Below are 21,228 nucleotides of genomic sequence, written 5' to 3'. Positions count from 1 at the left end.
GGTTTCTAGAATGAGTCTGCATGTTTTGTTGTCTAGTCCTAGTTTCTGAAGTATTTTGTTCAGCGTTTCTCTACCAACAGAGTCGTAGGCGTTCTTGAAATCAACAAGGGTGTCGACGACCTTGCGGTTTCTCATCTTGGAGTATGCCAGTACAATTTTAAGATTGAGGATTTGTTCAGCAAAGGATCTGGTCTTCCTGAAGCCTCCCAGTTGACTGTCCAGTTGATCTTCTGCCCTTGTTAATAACGCCTTGAAGAGAATCTTTCATGTTACCAGGACAAGAGAAATTCTATGATAGTTGTTCAGATCAGTAAAATGTGAACCGGATGGATCAGAGCCGTGTTCCCATCAGGTGGTAATTTCTCTGTTTCCCACATGTCCTGGATGATCTCGGTGAGATTGCCCATGGCACTGCTTCCAGCACATTTCCAGAGTTCAGCAACGACAGAGTTTTCTCCAGTTGCCTTATTATTCTTTAGAAGTTGAATGGTTTGTACAACTTCTTCCAATAAAGGAGGCAGTGAGTCCGGGTTTGGTGTGGTTTGTAGTCGATGTCTTCACTGGGTGGATCACAGCTGAGTAGGTTTCTAAAGTACTGAGCTAAGAGGTAGCAGTTGTCAAAAAAAAATTCAAATGGCTCTGAGCACTATGGGACTTAACTTCTGAGGTCATCAGTCCCCTAGAACTTAGAACTACTTAAACCTAACTAACCTAAGGACATCACACACAACCATGCCCGAGGCAGGATTCGAACTTGCGACTGTAGCGCGTAGAACCGCTCGGCCACTCTGGCCGGCTAGCAGTTGTCGTTAAAAGACTGTTTGCCCTGCGAGTCTCTGAGGTCTGGGCTTGCCGGATTTTATTTTCTGAGTGTCTGCTTGACGGTTCTGTAGAAATCTCTTGAATTATTCTTAGCGAAGTTCTCTTCGGTTTGGATTCCTTGGTTCTGTGTGAAGATCCGTTTGGTTCCTCGAATTATCTTAGCTGTAAGCCTTCTTTGTTCCAAAAAGTTCCCCCAATTTTTCTTGGTTTTCTTACAATCACACTTCCCCCAGAGTGTCTATCTTTGGGCTGTTGCACTGACACGTTCTTCATTCCACCACGGATGCTTCCTTCTTCTCGTGAGGGGGGTGAGTTCATTGGCCGTCTTCACAAGAGTCTCCTTTAGTTGGTCCCAGCTGTTGAAACGTGTACTGTTTAGTCTTTGGCTTACTTCTTGTCTGTTCTTAAGACGCTCTACGTCAGCTCTTACCGTCTTGGAGGTTCTGTGTACTCCAGTGTTTCTAAGCTGGAGTCTCTGGTCGGACTGATTATTCATTATTTTAAACTTTCTGTAAAATTGACTTTAACAACTTTTGAATTATGTAGAGAACATCTTGTTTTTAAAAATTTAACTTAAACGCCTGTTCAACATTCTTGGTTTTATACTGATGATGATGAAGTCCCATACTCCTTCACAGAGCGTAGGGGAACGATGCGGGAGACCCGCACCACCGTACTAGGCAAGGTCCTAGTGGAGGTGGTTTGCCATTGCCTTCCTCCGACCGTAATGGGGATGAATAATAATGGTGAAGACGACACAACAACACCCAGTCATCTCGAGGCAGGAGAAAATCCCTGACCTCGCTGGGAATCGAACCCGGGACCCCGTGCTCGGGAAGCGAGAACGCTGCCGCGAGACCACAAGCGGCAGACAGTTTTATATTAACCGGGCTAATTTTGTATATTTTGTGTTTTGTAAAATCTTAAGATTGTTTGAATAAATTATATGTGCTTTGAGAAGTTGAAAACGATGAAAGGTTTTGCAAATAAAGTTCAATCTGGAGCCCAAGCCTGGTTTTCCTTATACTTTTTTACGAGGCTGGTGAGCCTCACCAAACCACTTTCCATATATATTCATGACAGAAGGACGCGAACAGCCGAAAAGTTTTGCCGTTTGCGAAATGCTCAGTTCCAGGCGCCAAGCCATAGCAATCTTCGTACAAGTCATTCGTGTCACCAGATTTCCCAGTTTGCGGCCCGTATCGTCGAATGATTCCCCGTTTCTCTGTTCCACTTGTACATAGTGTCTGTTATCGGTACAAACGAAACAGCCGAATAGAGGACCGTGAAAAAAGCAAATAATACCAACAAACATAGGTCTGGAACCAACGGTGTCCCCAATACCACGTCCACACAAGTGCAGTCATGCCAGCGTTAAAACACTGTTAATGACCAAGGCTATGTTTTTTCGGAACATCGCAAGTGATGTGCAAATCACAAAGTGATAAACTACCCTTGTTTGGATTAATGATCATTCCCGATATTAAGTACTGGTAAATAATGTTTCGACAGCAAATGTATCGATCGTAGCTGGCTAATACCATGGCCTCCCAGGTCCCCGAACCTGAACCCGATGGATATTTTGTGTGGGGATATTTAAGAGCTTTGATGTATTCCAGTCCTGTTGACTGTCGAAGAACTCCGAGAACGCACTGTGGATGGTTGTCAACGCATTCGGGACACGCCTGAGGTTTTCGAATGTGTACCGACATCGATGAAGTACCGAAGCCTGCACCCGTGTGAACGGTGGGCGTGTGAAACACTTTCTGTAATGTGTTTGTCCTCAGGTGAATAAATGCAGCTTGATTCCTCGGCAATACAGTTGTGAAACGTTCATGTAGTCAGACGTAGAACGTCGTATATGGGAACCATTGGTTTCCCGACCTATGTTTATTACGATTATTTGCTCGTTACACTTACCTCTACTTGGCCCTTTTGCCGCTGTCACTCGGCATACATTATTTATTGCATCACGTCCTCTCAGTCACTAAGTGACACTGAATTTCAGTCACGGACTGAGCGGCAGGTTCTGGCGGAGGTTCGAGTCCTCCCTGGGGCATGGGTGTATGTGTTTGTCCTTAGGATAGTTTAGGTTAAGTAGTGTGTAAGCTTAGGGACTGATGACCTTAGCAGTTAAGTCCCATAAGATTTCACACACATTTGAACATTTTTTTGACATCGAATCCCGCGCTGTACAGTGGTCGTAATGTTATGGTTCCCCGTGGTATATATGTGCCTCCTCGTATTCAAAAAATGGCTCTGAGGTCATCAGTCCCCTAGAACTTAGAACTCACCTCCTTTCCTTACGTCTTTATGTGGAGCGACATAGTCACTGTGAAGGTGATAGCGATCCAACAACGTTTTTAAGCCACAACAGTCACCGATCGAAAATATTAGTTTGTTTAGTTACCGGTTTCGACAGAATAGGCCACAGAAATGTGCACGTGTTAAACAAAATGTACGTAATGGTAAGCTAACAACTGTAATAACCAGTGTCGTAATGTACACGGACCGGAAAATTAGCAAATATACCGGTCTTTAGGAAGTTAAGAGAGAAAGCAGTTAAAATGTGTTACCACAAATGGCACTGTTGCGTGGAGTGAAATTATAATAAAATAATAACCAAAGATTCAACAGATGCCTCCCGAATCTTTTAGAAGAAATAGTGATTTGTGAGAATAGGAAACGCCATCCACCTACACTTCTCAATGAACAAAATGAATTAGCGGCCAATTCGCAGTTTTCATTATATGAAAAGCTGAGCTTTTATAAGTATTACATCCTGGTAGAGTTCTGCTCAGCTCCGTGCAGCCCAAGTTTTTCTTGCTCTGGTTTCGGGAAATTTGTTGTGCCCACAGTCTTTTTATCGTGTTTAGATATGCTGCTTTCAATTCGCTTATTTGTGTATTGTACATGTCACAGACTACCTGTAGGCACTACCTTTTATAATCTTAACGATAGGTATAACCGTACTTTTGCTCAGCCTTGGAGCTTTTAATAATTTTATTCCTCATTCTGGTTATTTTAATTATCTACTGGTTCCGTGTCAGTAGCAGTTCCTGGTATTCTGCTAAACCCGCGACTTTGTTTCACAAGTTTCTGTCCGTTAACTTTATTGTAATGCCTTTGGCAAATAAAATTACTTACAGTAACCCTCCAGAATTGAAACTAATATTTCTCTTTCGACTCATAATTCTAGCTCCCCTTCAATTGCACTTTTTGTTTCAATTTAGTTGTATATAGACGTAGTCTCAGATTGCATTTCTAACTTTGTATTACGCTGTTGCAAACTATATTCGGCCACTGACGCCTAGCGGTCACGCCCCCTTCAGTTGTTTGCACCGGTGCTGTAAGCAAAGTACGCGAGCGGAGACCCGGTGTTACGGGGCGTGTGTGGTTATTATTTTATTGTGATTCTACACCACGTGACAGTCATATTCGTGGCTACGTATTTTAATTGCTTTCCCTGTTAACTTCATTAAATCAGGTATATTTGCTAACTTTCCAGTCCATCTATATTATGACATTGCTCAGTACTGTTGTTAGCCTACAGTAATGTACGACTGGTTCTGTGGACTTATTATTAATTTGTACGATTTTCTGTTGGTTCTATAGATTATACGTTACTTTAATCTTATTACAACCGAGCGAGGTGGCGCAGTGGTTAGCATACGGCACTCGCATTCGCATTCGGGAGGACGGAGTTTCAATTCCGCGTCCGGCCGTCCTGATTTAGGTTTTCCGTAATTTCCCTAAATCGCTTCAGGCAAATACCGGGTTGATTCCTTTGACACGGCACGGCCGACTTCCTTTCTTAATCCAATGAGATCGATGAGCTCGCTGTTTGGTCTCTTCCCCCAAATCAGGTCAGTCCAGTCTTATTACCATTGATTTTCAGCGTACTTTTCAATTGTTTCATCAAGCTCCTGTATTTTATACCAAAATTCATCTATATTACAGACAAACAGTGTAAAAGCCACTGGCAGTGTACCATTAATACGTATTGAAAGAACTGACGACTTCTTCTAAGGCTCTTGGGAATGCTTCAAATGCCACGAAATCTTCTTGCCTGATTCCTCATCCAATTTCGAACTACCCCAAACGAGGTGTAATAGAAGTTGTAGCACTGATGAATATATTTGCCCTCGCATACTAACCTACTTGAAATAAATACTGTATTTTTAAAGGGCAGAACTTGTTATAATCGCTTTAGATTTCTCTGATATATTTGGGTTACAATGAAATAGAATTCGTATTCATTGTTCGCGCTGTAATTACATACACGATTTGGAAATACTGCGTTATTAAAGATACACTTCTAAACCCTGATTTTACCTTTGCTTGATTTACGAAATTTTTAAGGCTTTCGCGGCCACTTGTTGACAAATTGTCTGTTGGATTCTGTCTCAGGTTTTCGATCGACGTTTTTTTGATGATTTTTCAGACGTTTCGCCAGCACGAGTGGCTAGTATTGTCAAAATGTCACCCTCCATTGTCGTCACCACCACCACCAGCAGCAATAGAAGGTGAAACTTTGAAAGTGCTGGCCACTCGTGCTAGCGAAATGTCAGAAATATCATCAAACAAACGTCGGCCAAAGAAGCGGAGACATAAGTCAACAGCCAATTTTTTTGTTAAGAATTTGGGTGAATATCTTGATCACTGTCCCCAGCGTTTCTGACAGCCAGGCCGACGACAACGTTCAATTCCCGGTATTGTTACGAATTTTTTTTCATAGTGGGAGTACTTGAACACAGTGCACGCAGCCTCGTGATGCCTGTCCAGGAACTACTTGTATGAGAAGTAGGGGCTCGAGATTTGGAAGCTGATAACTGCTGAAGACCGGTGCGCTGATCCCAGGCTAATCCATATCGCATCAAACTGACGCCATTGTCATATGAGGAACGGCGATCAGTTAGCATCAAACCTTGAAGGTCGTTATGTGCAGACTGGCGTGCAAAACTTAAGAGCGAAAGCAAGTTTCGCACGATGTGCCATTGCCAAGTAACACAGCTCGATGAAACTTAAGCTATACAAAGAAAGAACTGCTTGACAGTATAGCACGAATTCCGGACGGTTGCGACCGCGGACATTTGCAATCGGCAGGGTTCACTGGCCATCGACGGTCAGCCCCTTCGCCAGGCAGTTTGAGCAGCGAACCCTCAGGCAAGGGAGGCCTTCCTCGTACGCGCCTTGTCCGCTTTCAAGCCGACGTCTCCGCATCTTACCCGACATATTGGCTTCTTGAAATCACGTTGCCAGTTGAAAATACTGATATAATTACTGACGCTGTGACACTACATAGAAGGATTTTAGGTAAAGTAACTACATCTAATACCAAGGTATTTCCAACTACCTTTTCATAGTACCAAAATACAGACCTTCTTTTCATTATTCGGAAAACGAAATATTTACACCTTTTGGGAAACAATGGCAATACCATCGACTATTTCAATATGTACTTAATTCTTCCAAATATAAATATAGCCCTTTTATCCCTCGGTCTGTACGATAGCTTCTTTCGACGCTTACTAACTGAGACTGTCGATATTTTTTAAAATATTTGGAATCCGATATAGGGATATTTTTGAAAAAGCGTCAATATCAGCGCTCGATACATCGAGAGAAAGTATCGATGCATTGTCGTATCGACTGACGAATCGACGCACTAGCCTATAAAAATATTGGCTGCACATTGTAAACACACTGCCAGTTTTAGACCTGTATATTTAAGTATTGATTTATTATTAGATATTCTACATCTACATCTACATCGATACTCCGCAAGCCACCCAACGGTGTGTGGCGGAGGGCACTTTACGTGCCACTGTCATTACCTCCCTTTCCTGTTCCAGTCGCGTATGGTTCGCGGGAAGAACGACTGTCTGAAAGCCTCCGTGCGCGCTCTAATCTCTCTAATTTTACATTCGTGATCTCCTCGGGAGGTATAAGTAGGGGGAAGCAATATATTCGATACCTCATCCAGAAACGCACCCTCTCGAAACCTGGCGAGCAAGCTACACCGCGATGCAGAGCGCCTCTCTTGCAGAGTCTGCCACTTGAGTTTATTAAACATCTCCGTAACGCTATCACGGTTACCAAATAACCCGGTGACGAAACGCGCCGCTCTTCTTTGGATCTTCTCTATCTCCTCCGTCAACCCGACCTGGTACGGATCCCACACTGATGAGCAATACTCAAGTATTGGTCGAACGAGTGTTTTGTAAGCCACCTCCTTTGTTGATGGACTGCATTTTCTAAGCACTCTCCCAATGAATCTCAACCTGGTACCCGCCTTACCAACAATTAATTTTATATGATCATTCCACTTCAAATCGTTCCGCACGCATACTCCCAGATATTTTACAGACGTAACTGCTACCAGTGTTTGTTCCGCTATCATATAATCATACAATAAAGGATCCTTCTTTCTATGTATTCGCAATACATTGCATTTGTCTATGTTAAGCGTCAGTTGCCACTCCCTGCACCAAGTGCCTATCCGCTGCAGATCTTCCTGCATTTCGCTACAATTTTCTAATGCTGCAACTTCTCTGTATACTACAGCATCATCCGCGAAAAGCCGCATGGAACTTCCGACACTATCTACTAAGTCATTTATATATATTGTGAAAAGCAATGGTCCCATAACACTCCCCTGTGGCACGCCAGAGGTTACTTTAACGTCTGTAGACGTCTCTCCATTGATAACAACATGCTGTGTTCTGTTTGCTAAAAACTCTTCAATCCAGCCACACAGCTGGTCTGATATTCCGTAGGCTCTTACTTTGTTTATCAGGCGACAGTGCGGAACTGTATCGAACGCCTTCCGGAAGTCAAGAAAAATAGCATTTACCTGGGAGCCTGTATCTAATATTTTCTGGGTCTCATGAACAAATAAAGCGAGTTGGGTCTCACACGATCGCTGTTTCCGGAATCCATGTTGATTCCTACATAGTAGATTCTGGGTTTCCAGAAATGACATGATACGCGAGCAAAAAACATGTTCTAAAATTCTACAAGAGATCGACGTAAGAGATATAGGTCTATAGTTTTGCGCATCTGCTCGACGACCCTTCTTGAAGACTGGGACTATCTGTGCTCTTTTCCAATCATTTGGAACCCTCCGTTCCTCTAGAGACTTGCGGTACACGGCTGTTAGAAGGGGGGCAAGTTCTTTCGCGTACTCTGTGTAGAATCGAATTGGTATCCCGTCAGGTCCAGTGGACTTTCCTCTATTGAGTGATTCCAGTTGCTTTTCTATTCCTTGGACACTTATTTCGATGTCAGCCATTTTTTCGTTTGTGCGAGGATTTAGAGAAGGAACTACAGTGCGGTCTTCCTCTGTGAAACAGCTTTGGAAAAAGGTGTTTAGCATTTCAGCTTTACGCATGTCATCCTCTATTTCAATGCCATCATCATCCCGTAGTGTCTGGATATGCTGTTTCGAGCCACTTACTGATTTAACGTAAGACCAGAACTTCCTAGGATTTTCTGTCAAGTCGGTACATAGAATTTTACTTTCGAATTCAATGAACGCTTCACGCATAGCCCTCCTTACGCTAACTTTGACATCGTTTAGCTTCTGTTTGTCTGAGAGGTTTTGGCTGCGTTTAAACTTGGAGTGGAGCTCTCTTTGCTTTCGCAGTAGTTTCCTAACTTTGTTGTTGTACCACGGTGGGTTTTTCCCGTCCCTCACAGTTTTACTCGGCACGTACCTGTCTAAAACGCATTTTACGATTGCCTTGAACTTTTTCCATAAACACTCAACATTGTCAGTGTCGGAACAGAAATTTTCGTTTTGATCTGTTAGGTAGTCTGAAATCTGCCTTCTATTACTCTTGCTAAACAGATAAACCTTCCTCCCTTTTTTATATTCCTATTAACTTCCATATTCAGGGATGCTGCAACGGCCTTATGATCACTGATTCCCTGTTCTGTACATACAGAGTCGAAAAGTTCGGGTCTGTTTGTTATCAGTAGGTCCAAGATGTTATCTCCACGAGTAGGTTCTCTGTTTAATTGCTCGAGGTAATTTTCGGATAGTGCACTCAGTATAATGTCACTCGATGCTCTGTCCCTACCACCCGTCCTAAACATCTGAGTGTCCCAGTCTATATCTGGTAAATTGAAATCTCCACCTAAGACTATAACACGCTGAGAAAATTTCTGTGAAATGTATTCCAAATTTTCTCTCAGTTGTTCTGCCACTAATGCTGCTGAGTCGGGAGGTCGGTAAAAGGAGCCAATTATTAACCTAGTTCGGTTGTTTAGTGTAACCTCCACCCATAATAATTCACAGGAACCATCCACTTCTACTTCACTACAGGATAAACTACTACTGACAGCGACGAACAATCCACCACCGGTTGCATGCAATCTATCCTTTCTAAACACCGTCTGTACCTTTGTAAAAATTTCGGCAGAATTTATCTCTGGCTTAAGCCAGCTTTCTGTACCTATAACGATTTCAGCTTCGGTGCTTTCTATCAGCGCTTGAAGTTCCGGTACTTTACCAACGCAGCTTCGACAGTTGACAATTACAATACCGATTGCTGCTTGGTTCCCGCATGTCCTGACTTTGCCCCGCACCCGTTGAGGCTGTTGCCCTTTCTGTACTTGCCCAAGGCCTGCTTATCCCCGTTAGAGCAAGAATTGAAAGGAAAACGATGCATGTTCACGGTTGGTGATAACCATTTTGCCAACAATGGTAACAGCATGTAAATGGCACAATAAACGATGTCCAATGTGTCCGTCGTTCGGTTTCGTCACATATCGGATTTGTCCGGAACACTTCATATCGACTTTCCTGGTTTTCTTCGTTTCTGCCAATGCCAGCGACCTAGCGGTTGTAGTGTCAAAACTGTAGTTTCTGTTGATAGCGCCGAGCACTGATTACGTCAGAATTTAGTCTCTCACATCCCCACCCACCGCAAAAACCAATCGTGTCATTCAGATTTTTTTTAATCAATTTCAGCAACTGTTTTTGGAGAATGCCGATTTGATGAAATAGCAGACTAGTTGCATTAAAAATTGTGCTGTTTCTTCACATCGGAAAACTCGTTATTTCATCCATACTGCCATCCCTCGGTGCATTCGGACTTCTTCTTTAGGCCTACTTACTTCACACAGTTAAAGAGTAAGTCTGGACGTGATGAAAGCTCAAAACTTAGTAAGACTCCTTCACACAGCGCAATTAAACGTATGTTCTATTACAATTTCAAAAGAACAATTTTAAATACGTACCGAAAATTGTGAAAAAAAAAAGGATATAGTTAGTCGAAATTGCCATTTCGATTTCGATGTATCGCGAGGAAAGACACCATTTAAATATCGATATTTGTTAAAAATAATATCGATGTATTGATATTTCATGAATAGCCTATGGTCATGGAAGGAACAGAAAAGCAACGATGTAAAAGAGAGTGAGAATGTTCGCTAATCAATCGCTGCGTTTGTGGCTATTTCATTTACTATGACTGACAGTCCATAAAACAATAAGGAAAGGAGAAATGAGTGTGTGAATAGTTGAAAAGAAGTTAATTTGCTCACTGAAATCCGATATCCCTTGTGGCGAAACATTATTAATCAATGTATCGCTGGATAACGCTCAAAAGAGAGAAAGAAAATGTAGTAGCTAAGTAGGATATTACACTTGAAAAATGATAGATGTAACTGTAATTTCTAGTGACAGAAGGGTCATTTGAGTGATGTTTAAGTTGACTTTGTTCGGCCAAATCCACTGCTTATTGATTAAACACTAGTAAACCGTGCCTTGACCAGCTAGTTTCACCATTAAGCTAGTAAGGGCAGTTGCTGTAAGGCTTCAAACACTCTAATTTTTACAACTAATGAAGGTTGATGCCCATCACGTCGTTGTAACTACTGATTATCACAATAAGAGCTTTGAAAGCAAAGTAAGCATGACGGTTTGTGTTTCGACGACGATGGCGTAATCCGATTGGAGCAGGTAAATCGATAAGTGCTTGGATACCGTCCAACAAGGGAACTCTAGGGGTCGGGCTGTCGCAAATGTGCAGGGTCGCAAATGTCCGGACACCACATAGCACGGAAGATACCGAAAGAATAGGAAGGATATACACTACTGGCCATTAAAATTGCTACACCACGTAGATGACGTGCTACAGACGCGAAATTTAACTGACAGGAAGAAGATGCTGTGCTATGCAAATGATTAGCTTTTCAGAGCATCCACACAAGGTTGGCGCCGGTGGCGACACCTAAAACGTGCTGACATGAGGAAAGGTTCCAACCGATTTCTCATACACAAACAGCAGTTGACCGGCGTTGCCTCGTGAAACGTTGTTGTGATGCCTTGTGTAAGGAGGAGAAATGCTTACTATCAAGTTTCCGACTTTGATAAAGGTCGGATTGTAGCCTATCGCAATTGCGGTTTATCGTATCGCGACACTGCTGCTCGCGTTGCTCGAGATCCAATGACTGTTAGCAAAATGTGGAATCGGTGGGTTCAGGGGGGTAACACGGAACCCCGCGCTGGATCCCAATGGCCTCGTATCACTAGCAGTCGAGATGACAGGCATCTTATCCACATGGTTATAATAGATCGTGCAGCCACGTCTCGATGCCTGAGTCAACAGATGGGGACATTTGAAAGACAACAACCATCTGCACGAACAGTTCGACGACGTTTGCAGCAGCACGGACTATCAGCTCGGAGACCATGGCTGCGGTTAGCCTTGACGCTGCATCACAGACAGGAGCGCCTACGATGGTGTACTCAACGACGAACCTGGGTGCGCGAATGGCAAAACGTCATTTTTGCAGATGAATCCCGGTTCTGTTTACAGCATCGCCATACTGGCGTATCACCCGGCTTGATGGTATGGGGTGCCATTGGTTACACGTCTCGGCCACCTCTTGTTCACATTGACGGCACATTGAACAGTGGACGTTACATTTCAGATGTGTTATGGCTCTGCCCTTCATTCGATCCCTGCTAAACCCTACATTTCAGCAGGATAATGCACGACCGCACGTTGCAGGTCCTGTACGGGCCTTTCTGGATACAGAAAATGTTCGACTGCTGCCCTGGCCAACGCATTCTCCAAATCTCTCACCAAATGAAAACGTCTGGTCAATGGTGGCCGAGCAACTGGCTCGTCACAATACTGCAGTCACTACTATTGATGAACTGTGGTATCGTGTTGAAGCTGCATGGGTAGCTGTACCTGTAAACGCCATCCAAGCTCTGTTTGACTCAATGCCCAGGCCTATCAAGACTGTTATTACGGCCAGAGGTGGTTGTTCTGGGTACTGATTTCTCAGGATCTATGCACCCACATTGCGTGAAAATGTAATCACATGTCAGTTCTAGTATAATACATTTGTCCAATGAATACCCGTTTATCATCTGCATTTCTTCTTGGTGTAGCAATTTTAATGGCCAGTAGCGTATGTTGAAACAGCTATCAGGAGGTGAAGAGGCTTGCACAGAATAGAGGAGCCTGGAGAACTGCATCAAACCCAGTCATCAAAGTGAAGACTGCATCAACAACTACTTATGTCTGATTTACAGTTAGGTGCCTGTCCACCATCTATTGTGTTGTATTTTTTATTATTTCTCGTTACACTAGAAGGCAATCTGAGCAGTGTTGAGTACAACTCTTGTTACGAGTGGGAGAGGTGAGGGGCGGTGACTCACCGTGGAAGGACTGGTTGGTGTTGACCCTGATGGTCATGTAGCCCGCCTTGCAGCTGGCCGTCACCACCGGCGAGAACTCCTGGTCCAACAGCGCCGCCGCACCCTGCAACACAAGCAAGAGAACGAGTCAACCGGCAGCGCTGACAACGGTGCCAGCTGGCAGTATCTCAAGCATATTGTCGGGCGATGACTCTAAATATTACACACTCAGTACAATCGTTCACAAGAGCAACAATGCCGCGAATGATGTGTCGTCAGTTCAACAGATGCCTCGAACATTTGTTAGTCGAAATTATACGGAATGTCGATGTTCCTAACTGCTTATTTCCTGTTAAACATGCTACTGGCAATAGCGTCAAAAATCCTTCATGCATGTCACATGAGCATTCACTTTACACGATGAAGTCACGACAAAAATGATAATGCTTATAAAACCCACCTGAGAAGTTACTGGAGAAAGAACTTTCCCAGATTATTTAATTCTTTATGAAATTAAACTTAGCTCAAGGTTCGGAAGATAAAAATGGATTTGGACGTGTGGTATCTCGGAGGATACAAGAGCATAAAAAAGAAAGAAACAATTTATATGCCTCAACATAATTTACTACTATCAATTTAGAGATCCAATTCACAGAATAATATTTCTAGTTCCAAAGGATAACTCATTTCATTGCTGCAAAAGACTATTACGAGAAGCATTAACTGTATAAAAATTAAACAGTCAAGCACGAAAACCATTCAAGTGAATCTTACATTCACTCTCAAAGGAACAGTATTATTATTTTTCACTATAGTTGCATTGTGCCTGGGGTAATGAAAATTCATAGGCCACGATCGCCTCGCACTAACAGCAATGATTCTCTTCCAGCTTCTGAGCTAAAATTGTATAACAACGACTAATAGGACCTTCACTTGTTGGAATAAGACATTAATTGTTTGCATAAATAAAAAAGTAAACATGTATTTACTTACAACGATTTGTTCGTCATCTCAAATCAGTTTCGGATACGCTTCCATCTATATAACTTTGGCCCAAAAAAGCTTGTAATACAACGCAGCCCAATGCACTGCACAAAACGTCTTCCAGTTCAGCCATTGCCTTGTTATGGTGAAACCTTCACAAAAGCTACGGAAGACGGACAAGCACGGTTTGCAGGTGTTGTGCTTCGTTCTGAAACAATGCCTCGAAAAAAGGCGGACTGACATCCTAGGGATGCCGTCGAGTTCCGAGGACCTGAGACACTTGAGTGGGAAGAGGTGGGGGGGAGGAGATACAAAGACTTTCCTGCTGCGAATACAGGCCTGCTGTTAAGCCACGGCCTTCTTACGAGTCAGGCAGATAGAGACGCACCTGCAGGCGTTTTCAGTGGTTTAGGGAATTGACCACGAGCAAGTGGCGGGCACATCAACGGAACACGGAGTGAGAACGGCGCCTGTATTCCCATGCTCCGGGCCGGCCACTGGCCATGGACTTTTCGAAGGAAGATAAGAAACGGTTGGCACCCTGTAACCATCACTTACAAGGGCGATTTAAGCAATGTCGATTACTCGCTGGGTGACAGCCTAAATTGAGCCCACCAATGATAAGATGATACGATGCGCATTCAGCCCCTTGAAGCACAAGAGCAGAGGGTATAACAACAACAGTATAGACCACAAGCAGCCTGTGATTTCTTTCTGACATCATTCGACGAACACTCTGAAATCCTTTGCATGTCTTTTGTGGTACTTTGGAGAAGTGTCTGAGGTGATTCGAGTTTTCATTGTGTCTTCTTACTGGAGTAATTTCTGGAGATACTTTTAAACAACATTTTGCTAAGTTAATCGATTGCTGTTTCGCACAGAGAGCTCATACTTCAAGTTAGATTTGTGCCTTCATCTCGACCTTTTTTGGTAGCCGGCTAGCGACCTGGCCAATACTACTGCCGGGTAGTGGCTTCACCTGGAGCACTTGGGCGGAAGCGAGGAACAAGAAATGGACTAAACTGTTCTGAGCTGAGCCCCAAGGCTGCAATGGTTGGACGTAAATGACGTAAGCTGCCAATCAACGGTCACGTAACACCATGTCGATTTGTATGGAGACTGACAAGTTGCGCCAAACTTGTGCCACATGAGCACAACTTCATGCACCATAATCTCCCCCTTACAGGCCAAATTGCTGTGTCTACATCCAGTCAAACCGGCCGTCGAGGTTCCTGTCCCGATAATTTTTGCGCTATTGTAATAAATGTAAATTTCTCTACATTATTAATTTGGATGTATTACAGTTTGGTGTCCAAAACGGAACCATATAGTTCCAGATCGACATTTTGTTACATTTTTGGCGTCCTGCGTGATGTCCTATCATTTACATGCATTATTAATTTCCATTTCACTACATGCTTAAGACTGCTTGTACATACTGCGAATCGAATGGCAAGACTCCTTGTACACACTGAAAATCGAATGGCAAACAGCAGTTGTTAATGCGGGAGTATTTCTCGTGAGCATGCAATGATTTATACAAATAAGGGGCGTTCGAAAAGTTTCCGTTTGAGGGCGTTGCTACAGCGTATATGCAACGTAGCGCGACTCCGATGCGGGTATATAAACCCCGACATGTAGGTGAGGGGTTAGTGTGGCATTCGCGTCTTTCCGACGTGCGTGGGATAAATGCGGAAAGGTGAACTGTGACGACGTTATTTCCAAAGGCGTCCGACCAGGAGTAGCGTGCTGTTATTCTTTTCTTGGCCGCTGAAGGACAAACCGCGGTAGACATTCATCGGAGAATGAAGGTGCATGAATGCAGAATGTCTGTCGAAAACCACGCTTGTGTTGCTGCTTCATAAAGCGCGCCCGCATATAGCAAATGTAACGCAGAAGCTACGCCAACTCAGGTGGGAAGGACTCGGGCACCCGCCCTACACATCTGACGTCTCCCCACGAGACTGTCATGCTTTCGGTCCCTTAAAAAAATACCTTGAAGGGCCGACGATTCCTGTCGGACTAGAAAGTAGCCTACAGCAGGCAGTTACGGACTTCTTCACGCAACAGGACACGGTTTTTCACCAAACGGGTATCTTGAACTTGGTGCGTCGGTTTACTGATCGCCTCAATGTCTACGGCGATTTTGACTGATTGGCATGCCGATTTTGGACTGTACAGTCTTCGTACGGAAACTTTTTGATCGCCCCCTTACAGAATCACCTTCCGACACACAACTTTATTTAGGACGACGTTTGCTTTCCAGAAGAATACCAGCAACTTCTTTCCACGAATTTTGTTTCAAAATCTGAAAACTGTTGAATGTATGTGAAAATTATTACGTACAACTGTTAGAAAGAAGCTGTGACTAAAGTGTGGCGCTGTTTATTTCAGTCTCGGGTGATATTATTTAAGCGTTTAGGCTGGGAAACGAGGCACTTTTAATCCAAAAAATGTGTGTGTGTGTGTGTGTGTGTGTGTGTGTGTGTGTGTGTGTGTGTGTGTGTGTGTGTGTGTGAGAGAGAGAGAGAGAGAGAGAGAGAGAGAGAGAGAGAGACAGACAGACAGACAGACAGACTGTGATTGTACCGCAACTGCAACTCTGCAGATTTGGGTATTTAAATACTCTGAGCGGATTATTGGCTCAAATGGCTCTGAGAACTATGGGACTTAACATCTGAACTCATCAGTCCCCTAGAAGTTAGAACTACTTAAACCTAACTAACCTAAGGACATCACACACATCCATGCCCGAGGCAGCATTCGAACCTGCGGCCGTAGCGGTCGCGCGGTTCCAGATTGAAGCGCGTAGAACCGCATGGCCACAACGGCCGGCTGACCGGATTATTATTTGACAGTTATCTGTGGGAGTTACAAACGAAAAAACATTCGGCGTGAATCGAGTGCAAATTAACTCTTGGAGATTAGTTAACGTCTGAGCGTCAGTAAATCAGAAATAGGCTTTCCACTACGTGCCAACGAATGGGAGCGCGCGCGGGTGCCCGCTCGGGCGCGCGCGCGCGCGCACACACACACACACACACACACACACACACACACACACACACACACACAGAGACGCGAGCGCGCGTGTGATTATGTTATGCTCAATACTTTTCTTCCCTGTTCTCCTGTACAACTGTGTTTTTTATGAGTACGTCAACAGCAGTTACACATTTATCACAATATAACATACAGAAGAATGCTGAAGATTAGATGGGTAGATCACATAATTAATGAGGAGGTATTGAATAGGATTGGGGAGAAGAGAAATTCGTGGCACAACTTGACTAGAAGAAGGGATCGCTTGGTAGAACATATTCTGAGGCATCAAGGGATCACCAATTTCGTATTGGTGGGTAGCGTGGAGGGTAAAAATCATAGAGGGAGACCAAGAGATGAATACACTCAACAGATTCAGAAGGATGTAGGTTGCAGAAGGTACTGGGAGATGAGGAAGCTTGCACAGGATAGAGTAGCATGGAGAGCTGCACCAAACCAGTCTCTGGACTAAGACCACAACAAGAACAACAACACTGCTTTTTCAATGCTTTGGTTTTACTGTGGTAAACGTGCGTACTGTGCTAAGAATAACAGTCTAGATCGCACAAATTACATTTACTTGTGACCGGATTAAACCCAAAGGCGTACTATCTTCAGACCGTACTCGAAATCTGCTGTATGGAGATGGATCCAACTGCTCTGCTGCGGTTGAAATCATCATGAGACTTCTGCGGTTCCTGCTTCGTGGATCCGTCTTCACGCATCAACTTTGGCGTAAGGTCTGAAGACGACTCGCCTTTGGATTGAAACCGATCACCAGTAAATATGATTTGTGCGATCTATACTGTTTTTCTAACTAAAGCTTTGAAATTGATCACTGTTTTCCCAGAATGTTTTCGAAAATTTGAAACGGGCATACGCTTCGACAAGTCCTGCCTGTGGATGAAACTATTCGCACACACATCGCACAACATTTGACACTGATCCATAGTTCAACAGAACAACGTAAAATGTTTTAAGTTTCAAGTCATCCACAGTGTATACGTTCACTGTTCGTATTCGAATCTGATAAATCGTTTCGTGTCAAACGCTTTCACTGACTGGTCGTAACATCCAAACATATACCCAAATTGCGTGACTGGACTGTGAAGCTTTTATCTTTGGAGTGGAACGTATTTTTATGTAGCGAAATAAGCATTTGCTATAGTGAAGTATTAAAAGGTTTTGGGAAGCTGAGAATGACAAGATGAGTAAAGCTCACTAGTGGCTGTATGTCTTTAAAGTACCTAACGAATTAATAACAACCCTAATAGCACATCATACACGTGAAAATAAATTGGTTCAAGATGATCTAATGTGGGGAAAAAGTGCAATCCACTATCAGTCCCACGTATCTAGTGACAGCAGATAAAAAAATCTCTCTTCGATTCGCACTCCACGTTTCACAATGCTGATTCTTCAGGTCTCACGAGAAGAAAAGACCAACGAAACTCTGGTACACCAATTGACATTAACATTAGACTCAAACTTTTCTCGAGAGAAATGTTTCGCCCCGCCTCGCAGAGACAATTCAGCGCTTAACGGATTCTCGCAGCATTGTCACGCGTAGCAGAATGGGACGGCAGGATACTCCGACATGGACAATAGAACTATAGAATACAGGTAACAAGCGATCCTCATTACTAGACTCGTTTGACGAGAGGCATTTCACGACAAACAAAGCCGTGGAACGTACCTCAGACTGATATGTCAATCTTCCAACACGCACGATAGCTCCGCCGGCAGCGAGTAATATTTGGTGTGCGAAGTCTTCAGCTACCGCGGTATCCAGTAAATTACTAATCGTGACACGGTACCCTGCTGTCAGATGAGACTATAAAAGCTTGTTTTTATTTTTATTACCTGTGTCGCGATCCAATGGCAAAGGATTCGCAGTTTCTATCAGAACCAACAGATTGGACCATCATCTTCAGCACGTCTTAGGCTTTGACAGGTACGCTACATACAGAAATTAGACTGTCTTTCCGTCTGGTTTCGAGTCTACCTATGCTTTTTCGTCCTGTTGGTTTGTATTTATATAGTATTTTTCGTAGTCAGTAATGCTCCATCCTAGTGAGTGCTCTTTCCATTTCCTTCCGTAATCTTCTATACTTTTCATTCAGAGACATCAGTCCTAATATTACTCTTGTTTCTGTATTTCGGTTTCGATCTTATCTTGTGCATACCGCTACATATCTGAGTGTCTCATTTCTGCCCTCTGAAGACTTAGTGTATCCTTCTTAGTTATTATTCAGTTTTCGCTTCCATACATAAAACTGTGAGTGGCAATATTTTATAAAATACTGAAATCGTTCCTTTCCTTGGTTTCCGCGTGGAGGTTCGTGTGATAATACCATTTACCAAGTTAAATTATGTTGAAAATCAGTTTCGTGTCCTTGTATTACATTGCGTCCTAAGTATTTAAAATTTGTTGCTTGCTCTACAATTATTGCTGTTCTAAATCTGATTTTGTTTATGTCATCACTTTTGTTTTGTCTCTAAGTTGTACGTATGTTGTTCTTCACAGATGATGCAGCTCTTTGTAGATTTTCACTATTACTACTAATTACCTGTTCATCTGCAAATAGCATTGTTAGTATATGGTCTAGATTTCATTTAACCATTAGAAAGGGGGTTTCGTTTAGTTATTAGTAAGTTGGTGCTCTGTCTCTCTCTCTCTCTCTCTCTCTCTCTCTCTCTCTCTCTCTCTCTCTCTCTCTCGTACTATATTGTGCATCAGTGTGATGTAATAGGGACGCAAATTATTTTATTTCTATTAGTAAGTCCAGGTGATAACTGCACCTTCATCTTGAGGCTAGGTAGAGGCTCTCTCGTATTTCGATTGAGATTGCATTGCATTACGCAATAGCGATAAAAAAATCTATTCTTATGTGCTCAATAGAAGAATAACCAATGCTTCAATGTATGAGAGACAGGTAGGAAGCGATCCACTTTCCCATCCAATACTCCACCAATTGCCAAGATACTCATTTGACGTGTTTCAACATCAGGTCATCTAACAGTCACCAATACGTACTATTGGGGTCACAATTAAATCATCTGCTACCGACATCAATCACAAGCTATTTTTTATTGGCCACTAAATCTGTTTTGTGATAAGTTTTGATTTTCTAGACGTTCCTAATTGTTCGATGCACATGACCAAAACTGAGAAAGAGATCCATTTATGATAGATAGTATGGAAAGCAAGTTGACATATTCGAAGCGGTAGCAGAGACCATCAGCAGACAAAAACCATCAACTGAGAATCTCCAAATCGTGTAATTGAAAAATCAGTGGGTGAGATTTAATCAGTGGAACTGTTTTTCTGTAGAGCAGCAGAATATGAATCAAAGTTACATAACTGGCTTCAACACGCAAGGTGTTTTCAAACAATTTCAGTCGCAATAAGGAAACTACGTCTGTATTTCTACGCAAGTACCGAACCACAACTGAAAAAGTAACCCCAAGAAACCTCCCGCTCATCTACCACAAATTTATTTCCACAATATTCATTTTTGAACAAAAGAGTATCTCAAGCCTATTATATTCCATAGTCTTTCTTCTTCCGATACTGTTGTCCCAAATGTACGCCTATAAGATGCAGTACTGTATCCACCGGGAAAACTTCAAGAAACATACCGAATAACTGTGGAAATATTTATATATCAACCTACTTACATAGGGTGTAAAGGGTATAAGTGCAGACATTTTTATAAGTGGTACCTTGAACTGTACACACACCAGTGTCTTTGTTATTTTTTGTCTGTGTCAAACAGTCTTCCCGGATATAATCACGTAATTTATTAACTAGTGTCTTCTACAAGGTCCTAACTGCACCACTAAGAGGACTATGCTTGCAGTATAGGCTAATCATTTGCGCCCATGCGTCCAAACTTCAATACCTGACATACTGCCCAGCGGAAAATAAGCATTAACGGCTAGCTCTTGCCACATATACTTGGATGTACTAACCAACCTAATAACATACTATTCCTAATAGCTATAATTAGTAGTCTGCAAATGAAGTAAATACTGATGTAAAGTTGTTCAGTACACACTCCTCAGTCACCAAAAGCAACACGTGGACTTACACCCGTTACACACTATATAATGCCAATGACCAGTTAAGAGTCGTTTGCAAAGTATGGAAACGGAATTTGAGTATCGTTTAACGACGCATTGCACATTTAGCAGCGATGAAAAAGACTGCATAACCTACATGCAAGACATGAAACCAATAAAGTATGTGTACTCTCGACAGAAAGTGGCCTACCCCCCCAGAAATAACAGAAATGTTTATGTACGTGTCTCATATAAAATTTGAATTACGTACGCAGATTCGAAGTTTAACTCACAAGGGTAACATATTGCTACCACGAATAATATATAAGAGTGAACAGATTTTGACATGTATGTTTTACAATACATTATCTATCCTACAACGTCCATCCAATATACACTGATCGGCCAGAGCATTATGACCAGCTACCTAATAGGCGGTATCCTTTCGCGCAGACAACAGCGGCGACGCGTCGTGGCATGGAAGCAATGAGGCCTTGGTAGGTCGCTGAAGGGAGTTGGCACCACATCTGTACACACAGGTCACGTAATTCCCGTAAACACCGGGGAGGGGGTCATGAGCCCTGGCGCCACGTTCAGTTCCAGATGTGTTCGAACGGATTCAGATATCCCGAGTTGGGGGGCTAGCACATCAA

General features: G+C 43.0%; 1 protein-coding gene across 1 annotated transcript in view; it reads right to left on the bottom strand.

The window, feature by feature from the left end:
* Positions 1–21,228, bottom strand: part of LOC124805201 — a 503,287-nt gene that overhangs the window by 79,896 nt on the left and 402,163 nt on the right. Inside the window, exon 2 of the mRNA XM_047265697.1 lies at positions 12,506–12,608. Coding sequence (XP_047121653.1) covers positions 12,506–12,608 — 103 coding nt within the window. The remainder of the gene's footprint in view (positions 1–12,505; positions 12,609–21,228) is intronic.

Source organism: Schistocerca piceifrons, chromosome 7, assembly GCF_021461385.2.
Source record: "Schistocerca piceifrons isolate TAMUIC-IGC-003096 chromosome 7, iqSchPice1.1, whole genome shotgun sequence".
In the NCBI taxonomy this organism is placed as follows: domain Eukaryota; kingdom Metazoa; phylum Arthropoda; class Insecta; order Orthoptera; family Acrididae; genus Schistocerca; species Schistocerca piceifrons.
This window is presented reverse-complemented; position numbering and strand designations above follow the sequence as displayed.